The 10,576-nt window shown below is 43.5% G+C and overlaps 1 protein-coding gene across 1 annotated transcript; it reads left to right on the top strand.

Annotated features, from left to right (window-relative positions):
- Positions 1 to 745: 745 nt before the first annotated feature.
- Positions 746 to 10,259, top strand: rcc1 (regulator of chromosome condensation 1). Its single transcript, XM_080767362.1, has 10 exons — positions 746 to 812; positions 2,388 to 2,504; positions 2,826 to 3,013; positions 3,232 to 3,411; positions 4,209 to 4,305; positions 5,313 to 5,435; positions 6,963 to 7,106; positions 7,943 to 8,062; positions 8,986 to 9,138; positions 10,031 to 10,259. Exons 2-10 carry the CDS (start codon positions 2,402 to 2,404, stop codon positions 10,204 to 10,206), a joined length of 1,284 nt encoding a protein of 427 aa, XP_080623488.1. The 5' UTR covers positions 746 to 812; positions 2,388 to 2,401; the 3' UTR covers positions 10,207 to 10,259.
- Positions 10,260 to 10,576: the final 317 nt, after the last annotated feature.

Below are 10,576 nucleotides of genomic sequence, written 5' to 3' on the forward strand. Positions count from 1 at the left end.
GGTGTACTCATACGTAATACACTATAATGCACACATAATTCACATATTAAAGGAATATGCTGCTGCATATTCCAATCCGCTTCTTCTGACCCCCCTACCTCTCTCTCACGTCACCTGGCTTGTGACGCTTGACCACCACCTGGTACAGAGTACAGACAGACAGCTTGTTAATGGGAGGACAGGACACATTGATGGGGCAGTGATTGTGACATATTACTGTAAATGTAGATGAAGTATATTTCATACCATACAGGAGAGAACATCATAAATCATGTAGTTGTAGACTAACTTGGTCTGGTGGGAACATCTACACTGACTGTATTAGGGTTGGACTGGAGCTATAGGTGCGGCAGGTGCCATTATGGGGATAATAATATAAAGGTGACAGGTCTGATATAGGCCTACAGTAGTTGTGCCATTTCATCTGCTGCTTTCTGCTGCTGCTGTCTGTCGAGGTGCACGTGCTGCATCACCAAGAAGGTCATGTTTTGAATTATATTTTGTATGTTGACCAATCCACATGCATTTACGTTTACGTTGTGTATTGTGGTGGCCTGATATGTTGTATTTATAATATTGCTTGGTTTAATTAATTTACATTTGATCTGAAGTAGCCTATTTGGTTTACTTGAATATATTTTTATTTTCACACACAGTCACGCACGCACGCACACACGTACGCGCGCGCGCAAGAAGGGGGAGGTTCTCATAAAACCGCGCGTGGTCAGAAGCAGTGCATGCCGGGAAGGGAAGCCTCAGCACGTACAGAGTACAGACTGCACTGACACACAACAAACACACAACTGTCCCAGGTAAGAACACTACACACGGTACACCGCCACAACGATTCAACCGCTTCATCCAAATGCTATGTCTCGATTTGCCGTTTCATTCATTAATGTATTCATTCATTCATTCCGGTCTCATCAAGCTAGCGAGCTAACCTAGCCGTTAGCATCGCGTGTAACCAATGAACACATGACGTTAGCTCATGTTACCTCGTTAGCCTGAATAACGGTTGTTCTAATGACAAGACGACAACTCGGGTCAATAATGTGGGTACGCTTGACACTGTTTATGTCCGGAATGGACCGACCACAACGTATCTTTAACTGTAGCTGTTAAACTTTCACTAGCCATTGAACAGGAGTCCTTCTACAGTACACTGTGAAATCCTTAGTGTTAACTTAACTCTGAGAGTGTACAAATGGAGAGTCCATTTGACATGACAAGCACAGTCACATTGGACAGACCAGATGCGTTGCTTTGAATCCAGTCAGTGTTCTGGTCATAGAGGGCTCCAGCACAAGTGCAAATTTCCCCACACCTGTCAAATGTCAGTTACAAATGGACATGTGTTGTGTACACTTTGGACTAGAGTTAGCTATAGAGCGCCGAAGTCTGACGTCACTTTCAGTAGAGGGCATCACTTGGTACACAGGTTCATGTATTTTTGAGTGCCTTACGGAGCTGTGTGGCTGGGTGGGTGCGTCAGAGCACGAAAACAGCATGGTTGTTTTTCACCACCTGTGTGCAACCTAACACGCACATATTAACTGTATATGGTGATTTCGGGTGTACCAGTACAGTAGAGGGACCCCCACACGGTAACTCTGTCATTTCTCAACCGTTTCGGACATGGGGCGGCTCGCTGGAATCGGCCGGCACCCTGGGCAGTGGCGGAAGGTTCCTACAACGACAGTGGGTGTCCACCTCAGAGTAGCCTATATATTTTAAGGTGCCCACCCGCCCCGCAACTTATTATTATTGGCTTATTATTTTGCCAGTGGGTGCTTCTGCTCCTGAGCACCCACGGAGTTGACGCCACTGACCCTGGGTGTGTTCCTGTGGGTCTGGAACCCCCACACGGAGTTGCACCACTCACTCCCACTAGTCTAGAGAACCCCTGCTCTAGTGTAACAAGGGACCAGTCTGGTGGGGGTTCATTTGGTTCCATTAACGGAACACTTGGTGTTTCTTTCTGCAGTGCAGTTCCTTACTAAACGGCTGCCTACATGGTCCAAGACACCATGGAAAGGAAGTGTCTCTCTCTGACTGGCAGCTGTTTGAGATCTTGACGTCATCTGGTCGGTCACTCACGCTGCCTCTGGGGCACCATTATATTTGTGGACACGTGTTATATAAACAGGTTCAGTCTATTAATGATGCCTGACTACACACAGTCATCAACATGTTTAAACCTCTGTACCTTGCAAACGTTTAATCTCTTTTGGGTTACTGAAAAGTTTTGGAACCACTGCTTTAGACAGAGGCACTGACTAGTGATTAGATTGTGTTTTATTGCATTGTTTATTGTAGGTTGTTCAGGATAAAAGCTTCTGCAAAATGTGTAAATTTGTGATTGTTTTTCTGTTTTTTTGCTCAAGGTTTCTTGCCAACAATGCCGCCTAAAAAGTCGAGTAGCAAGACTCCCAGAAAGAGGGCATCTCCGTCAGATGATGAAGAGGGTCAGAAGAGAGTGAAGGGTAATGTTTCGTGCAAAAGTAAGAATATTAATATATATATATATAGTAAGAATATCCGTGCAAAAGTTCAGATAGATATGAGGGGGTCAGTCTATCTAGAGATTTATAAACAAAAGCACCTTAAAATGCATTCTAAACTTACCAGAGAGCCAATGAAGAGCAGCTAGGGTTCTACGGGGTCTCCAGCAAATTAGTTAAACATAGCATCACAATCATCTAAACCACTTCATCCAGTTATCTGCTCTCTGGCTGGCTACATCTGCAATTTCTTTGGATGTTTTTTTTTGTATAATTAAACCACAAATCTCTTTTCTTCTCTGCTTCCTGTGTACCAACCAGTTCATCACAGGAGTCACGGGAAGGAACCAGGAGAGGTCCTGGTGCTGGGCCAGGGCGACGTTGGACAGCTGGGCTTAGGAGAGAACACCATGGAGCGGAAGAAGCCGGCCCTGGTCACCCTGCCGGAAGGCGTGGTCCAAGTAGCAGCCGGGGGCATGCACACTGTGTGCCTCAGTGAAACCGGAAGCGTAAGCAACAAGTCATGAGTCATATATTGTTGTTACTGTCGGGCAGAAACCTCCTATCTCCGTATTCGAACTTTTTTGTGTTTTTATTTCTTTGGTAAATTAACTCCCTATACTTGATCATGTTGTTGTTGCTGTCGGGAACAAACCTTAAAAAGCAGCACGTATGTACTGTACATTAGGTTAGACTTCCAGTATGACATTGTGCGTACTCTTTGTAGGTGTTCACGTTCGGCTGCAACGACGAGGGTGCCCTCGGTCGGGAGACGTCGGAGGAAGGCTCTGAAATGCTCCCGGGAAAGGTCGTCCTTGAGCACAAAGTGGTGCAGGTTTCTGCTGGGGACAGCCACACAGCTGCTCTCACAGAGGACGGAGCAGTCTACATCTGGGGCTCATTTAGAGTAAGGACTTAGCCTTTTGGCTCTTTGACTGCCAATATTGATTTAGTCTGTATATCATTAACTGCCAACGGATGCAGCAGGGTTTTTTATTTTGAAGAAATTGAATTAATCCAAAATGAAATTATATATTTAATTGTGTCTGTCTCTGCCGGTTCCATATTTGGAGCTCTAGATTAACCACACCCAAATGGGCCTGTCAAAATTATTACATAATTGCCTAATTGCACTTATTTGAGATTCACAATAATTTTTGCGTAATTGTCAATCGTTTCCATGTTAATGTCCATACATTTTTCAAAAATAGCAGAAATAGTTTATCTACAAGCTTTCAATATGTCATGAAGCGTGTTGTGAGCTTGTAGATCAACTAATTCTGCTATTTTAGAAAAATGTTTGTAAAGGAAAACAAAATTGTCAGTGTTTTTCAAGTTATTTGTCTTATCTGCCCTGTCCAAGTTGCGTTTGCGAAGCCTAAAAGACAAACGGAAATACAAATTGTAATGTTCCAATGTTCAATGCAAAAAAATAATCAATCGTTAATCGCAATTAATCGTCAACTTAAATTTGTCACACTTCAATAGGTTAGTTAGATACCTCGTTAGACCATATATGGAGTGTGAATATTCAGTGGGGAAACTAGCAATAATGAGGTGAAGGTGAGCGAAAGCCTTCGTTACACGACCTGTTTATCGCAACTTTGGTCTTATCTGCTTGGTCAAATTCAACTTGCTTGCCATGAAATGTCAAGTTTATCCCCTTGTGCTTAATTAAACATAGCAATGCTGTGCTTGTTTCAGGATAACAACGGTGTTATTGGTCTTTTGGAGCCAATGGAGAAATGTAGCCTTCCTGTTCATATTCCCATCCAAGAGCCTGTTATGAAGATTGCATCAGGTATGTGTCTCATGCTCCACTGGGCAATTAACTTAAAATGTATCTAAACCAACATTTAGAGTCTCTCACTGACTTAAATCGTCATTTTTGTATGTATACAACATGGGGATTTTATTTTATTTTATTTTAACTACTACTACAGCGCTGTACGAAAATAGACATCTACAAGCTCACAGCGCTTCGCAGTAAGTCGTGAGCTTTTAGATTTTTTTTGAGGACCATTTTATTTAAAGTGACTAGCAAATGAAGTTGCTGTTGAGTTGCTGAGTCACTTATGTTCAGAAGTGATCTTCCATAACACCCTAATGGTCTGGGATATTTCATGAAAGCAAAGGTGTCTTATTTCTTCACCTGGTTGGCATTGTGTAGAACAGCAACAATATGACTAAAACATCTGAATTTTACATTATTGTTTTAATTGTTTTGGAAACGACGCTAGTGAGGGGGTGTTCCTTTTGCACTTTGTGTCACAAATCGCATATTAGGACTTACAAATTATTTAGCTTTCATCCATGAACCGTTTGTCTTGACGACGCATGCGATGCAATGCACCAACTCCTGAATCGCTGCCCTCCACACTCCCCTATCTAACACAAGTAAGACGCGCAAACGCGGGAAGCGAACGCAGCTCGTACATATTTGGGTTTTTTTAAGATTTATTTTTAAGTTAAGTTTTTAACTTTGCTATAACCATATAAGGAGTCCCCAAAGCAGCTATACGTCCAAATATGGAGTGTGTTGCATCAATCACAAACAAATCACTCGGCTCCATATATGGGCACAAAAGCGGGACACACAGACACACACACAGACAGACATGATCTGCTAGATCTCATTCGCAATCAGGGTCTTGAATTCTACAATGTTTTTAGCTAAGCTGTCGCGCCGCCATGCATATACGTAGGTGGTGCACTTCTTGCCTTTGGGTTGGCTCTTGGCTGCCATAGTGTTTGTTTTCTGCCCTTCCAGCCTCATTCCTCTCTCTCTGACCCCCCCCCCCCCCCCAGGTAATGACCATCTGGTCATGATGACTCTGGATGGGAACCTCTATACACTAGGCTGTGGAGAGCAGGGCCAGCTGGGAAGGGTGCCGGAGAAGTTTACCGAGAGAGGCGGCAGAATGGGCCTGAGTAAGTTACGGCTCTTATCCAATACAATAACTAAAGAGAACTGTACTGTATTTCATGCCTTCTAGGCTGTGTTTCAGATGAGGCTCTCTACTAGAGTTCTCATCGGGCCCGAAATTTGAAGCCCGGCACGGCCCGGCCCTAACTGGGTCAGCCCGAAGCCCGGCCCGGCCCTAAAAAATACCATAATGTTAGGCCCGAAGCCCTATAAAGCCCGACAAAGAAAAAAAAGAACGCCACTTTTATTGCATGGCCAGCGCAGCAGCATGCGCCGTCAGTGAACCACTGACGGCGCATGCTGCTGCGCTGGCCATGCAATAAAGTGGCGTTCTTTTTTTTCTTTCAGTGTGTGTCTGTGTGAGAGTGAGAACGGAGTTCAATGGACTTATCGCCGAAATAAAGGATTTATGTAGCTCATTTATGTACCATTTCCATATCATTCTAATGGATTCCATTTCCAGTGGTGGTGAGTAGGCTACTGTAGCTCCCCGTTTCCTCTGAAGTGAAGCTATGTCCAAGACCCCAAGTATCGTCCCCGTTCGGTGTCCAAAAGAACAAACATAGCCTACAAAGTTTACAAACCATCCATGCACCCGCTCATGGCGTGTCTCGACAGCTTAGAGATCTGTTATTTTAAATCGGGCACATATAACGAGGAGCGCCGCTGCCGCACTGAGGGACGGCGGTTATAATACTAATCATTTTTTAAATCAAATAGCCATTAGCCTGCAGTGGACTGTAACATTGCGTGGTCAGATCATACACAGAATATGGATCGTTGGTGACTATATGACGTTGATTAGGCCTAATGATTAGGTTATTCATCGCAGCCAGCTGGGTTTAACGAGATGGCTCAGTGCAACTGTTTTTGTTATGTTGCAGTCTATCGTGTGATAATCCGATTGATTTATAAAACATTTAGCATTATGAACTGAAGCTCATTTGGTGCGCCGCAAACCAGAGGCCAGCCAGCGGTATAAACATTAAACAACCACCCCACCGTTCACTTCTCTCTGCCTGCGCACAGTGCGCAGTCAGTAATCCATTCCAAGCCCCCCACCTCCACTCCTCCGTCTTCCTCCTGTCACAAGTGAATCGCCATAGCGCAGCCCTCTTCATAATAAATACATACTTGTAGGCTATATAGCCTACACATTACACAAATAACAGAATTGCTATTTTTATTATAATAACATTTTTGAAAAAAAGAAAATCACGGAAAATCACAGAGCCCGAGGCCCGGCCCGGCCCGGCTAATTAGCATATTTTTTGGGCCCGGCCCGGCCCTAAAATGTCGGGCCGGGCCGGGCCGGGTCGGGTTCGGGCAGAAAATGAGAACTCTACTCTCTACAACAGTGGTTCTCAACCCATTTCAGGCCGCAACACCCCAAAATTATCATATTTGAACTGGGGCGTCCTTTTAATCATTTCGTATACATTCAGTGTTTTGTGACATAATACCAACAGCTATGTACATCAAAAATCCATGTTTTGTATAATATACTGTCTGTGTGTTTTGTTTTATTTCAGGCCGGCTGCTCACCCCTCAGGTTGTGAAGTTCAAAAGCAAGAAGGTGAAGCTGGTGGATGCCTTCTGTGGAGCCTACTTCACCTTTGCCGTTTCAAAAGAAGGCCACGTGTACGGTTTTGGATTAGCAAATTACCACCAGCTTGGTGAGTGAGTGAGTCTGCCACAAAATGTTGTGGGCGTCGTTTGATTTATTGGTGTATGTTGTGGAAATAGTCGCTACAGGAAAATATCGATGGCCCCTTTTTTTTGACGCGCTTCAATTCACTTTACCTTCTTGAGATCTGCATTGAGTTTGTGTTTACATCGTGTAGTTGGATAAATATGGATGATGTATGTGATCAAAGCAAGATGGTCTGGTTGTGAGAGGACGGTATTACTCTCTGGAGAGATTGGAGCTAGGTTCCTGAATTTAAACATTACTGTGGATAAAAGGATGTTCTGGCAACAATCGGTTAATTTGGCCCATTTCATAATTGTGGATAAAAGGATGTTCTGGCAACAATCGGTTAATTTCATAATTGGAATATGTGTCCATTTCAAGAATATCAGACAGAACTTAAGTGATGGATATAAAGGTTCTCATTCAATGTACATGTAGATGTTACCATTAACCTCCTTGCATTCTATCCAGATTATTTGTGACATTTACTTTTATAACCCTTGAGCCACATTCTGCAGGGAACATTTTCCAAAAATGGCAGATCTAAAGCTTGCGTTGTGAGCTCGTAGATCAGCTATATTTATACATTTTAGACATAACTTGTGAAACGGGACATTCTGCATAATGACTTTTGTACTCAATTCAAATCAATCTTAGAATACCAAGACGTTTACAGAGTATTTCTCCATTGCAGTAGTATATATTGCAGTGTATATACTGCAGTGTATATACTGTATTGAAACTTTTTTTAAGTAAAAAAATAAAAGGAGTACATGGAGATGTCCACAATTTGATTGAATGTGTTTTTAATCGTGTCAGGCACACAGAGCATCAACACGTGCTACTTCCCTGAGAAGCTGACCTGCTTCAAGAACTCTACAACGGCCTGGGTGGACTTCTCTGGGGGACAGCACCACACACTCTGCCTCGATGCTGAAGGTTGGCATTTCACCACACTACTTTTCTGCCACTTTTCATTTCATATTTATTTAATTTCAGTTATGGTCTTACATTTGCTATTTTTGTACTTTAATGTCTGCATTAAAGCCTCTGTTGGCTGTATGTAGAACAGCAGGAACGTATACTGTAGGTTTAGAACTATAACGCCTGAATAATTCTGCACATTGTGCCTACAGTAATTGTTTATGAAACAATCACACCCGTATGAAGTGAGGGGTGCTCTTATCCTCATACATCATCTCATTCCGGCCAATCACAATTTGTGTTCACTTTTGTCTTCAATGTTTGTGTTTATGTAATGTTTGGTTTTACACAAACACTCAAAAATGGCCATTCATTTTCAATGGCATTCAATGTTAGTGTTTACACGCACCCTCAAAGCTAGATATAGGAGGGGCTAGTGCCCCTCAACAATGGCTCCTCCTTTCACTCCGTTTTCACAAAGAGACTTGGCCTGACAATCTTTCAGTCGTGAGATATTTATTTCTTCTTAAATCCAGTGGTTTTCAACCCTTTTATATCTAGGTCAATTATTTATTTATTTGAGCAATGGACCATATAACCTCTCAGACCCAAAACGTAGAATATTTCGTTGTCGTTGGGTAAGACTTTGTCCACAATTCCGTGCTGTATTGATGTTGTACCATAGGACGGATAACAGGCAAATATTGATCAAAATAACACATTCTCTAATTCTGATTTATTGTAAATCAAGTAATGTGTTTAACAATAAAACTCTTTACACTCCCAAGAGCTAAAGATTTATAAGGGTCCATTTAGTTGCCAACTCCATTATTTAGCTTGGCACCACTTGGAACCCCCGCAAGGACCACTGGTGGGCCCCAGACCACTGGTTGAGAGTGGAACAACTGCTTTAATCCATGCTGCTGTGTTGTTTCCAGGGCAGGTGTACAGCCTGGGCAGGTCGGAGTACGGTCGTCTAGGGCTGGGCCAAGGAGCTGAGGAGACGGCTGTGCCCACAGCCCTGGCTGGCATGGAGCTGGCCAGCGGAGTGTGTTGTGGAGCCTCCGTCAGCTTCGCTGTCACCAGAGAAGGTGAGCAGTTACACATAGATGCAGCCTCTCAGTAGGGTTGGCATCCGGATCTGGGGGAACCTGATCCAACATTGAGGAAATTTTAACAGTTTATAATTGTACTGTCAGAACTGGTATGTGGACTTCACATCTGCTATGCAATTACAATAAGTGGTTCTCTAATGCATCTCAAGGACCACCATAACTCTTGAGTGTGCAAATTGGCTGACCCTTATCTTGCCAAATACCCCCCCCCCTTTCCATGTCCACTGCAGAGAAGCAGTCAAAGTCTTTGAACACTAGATGGCAGTAAAGAAGTTAAGGGTCCACTTGGAACCCCCCTGTAGGAATCGTTAAAGGGAATCCTTAAGTAACCAAAATCGTTAAAGTCGCCATAACTGATTTCAGTCAATGCTGCTATGGAAGCATGCCATGCACCAAAAATAGGCAATCTACCACCTGTAAGCTTGTAGATTTTCGGTTACTCGTTATTTTAATATTAATAGTATTTAAAGTGGTCAAACTAGCAACAAAATGCATGTTTAGAAAAAAATTCCAATGATCTCAGATGTTTCATAAATGCAAAGGTTAACCCCTTTGGTTTTAAAATACAAAATTACTATCTTGTCAGTGCTGGTATGGCTGACTGTAACATCAATCTGCAATTTCTTAACTGGAGGCGCACACGCACACACACACACACACACACACACACACAGAGGAGACTCCTGCTATTTCTATAGCACTAAATACTACCTTTTAACAAAAATAGCACTTACCCAGCTTAAAGGGGGATAAAATCATACTGTTAACCCAGAATTCTGTATTGAATCTTGAGTTGAGTGAATGGTTGCATCCCTGCTGTGTACGACGTACGTGTCCACTGAAGTGGTGGCTGTGTGTTCTCTCCTAGGGGCTGTGTATGCCTGGGGCATGGGCACCAACCTCCAGCTGGGCACAGGTGAGGAAGACGACGAATGGACCCCCGTGAAGATGACTGGCAAACAGCTTGAGAGCCGCACGGTACTGGCAGCGTCCAGCGGCGGGCAGCACACCGTTCTTCTGGCCAAAAGCAAACAGGAGAGCTGATGACGAAGACAAGGACTTTGACCTACTGTAACCGTGGAGTGTGTGTGTGTGTGTGTGTGTGTGTGGGGGGGGGGGGGTAGGGGCTGAACACAGGTCTAATTTGGCCATAATACCGTGAGGTTTGAATCCCACCACGTCCTCACTGCTTCTGAAATGTGTTAGGCCTCGCTCACACATTCAAAACGGAGTCAAAATGCATGTTCTGGGGGAGAGGGGGGAGAGCAGCTCACAATTCATTTTCAATGGGAGTCGCGTGGTTTTGACCAACACAGGGCTTAAAGTTCTCAGTCCTGAGGATTTCATAGAGGTCATATAATGAGAGTGCAGATTCAGTGCAAAAAAATCATTTATCTTTTTTTTTGCTTTAAAC

The sequence above is a fragment of the Protomyctophum bolini genome, assembly GCF_963924005.1.
Source record: "Protomyctophum bolini genome assembly, chromosome: 7".
Classification (NCBI taxonomy): Eukaryota; Metazoa; Chordata; class Actinopteri; order Myctophiformes; family Myctophidae; genus Protomyctophum; species Protomyctophum bolini.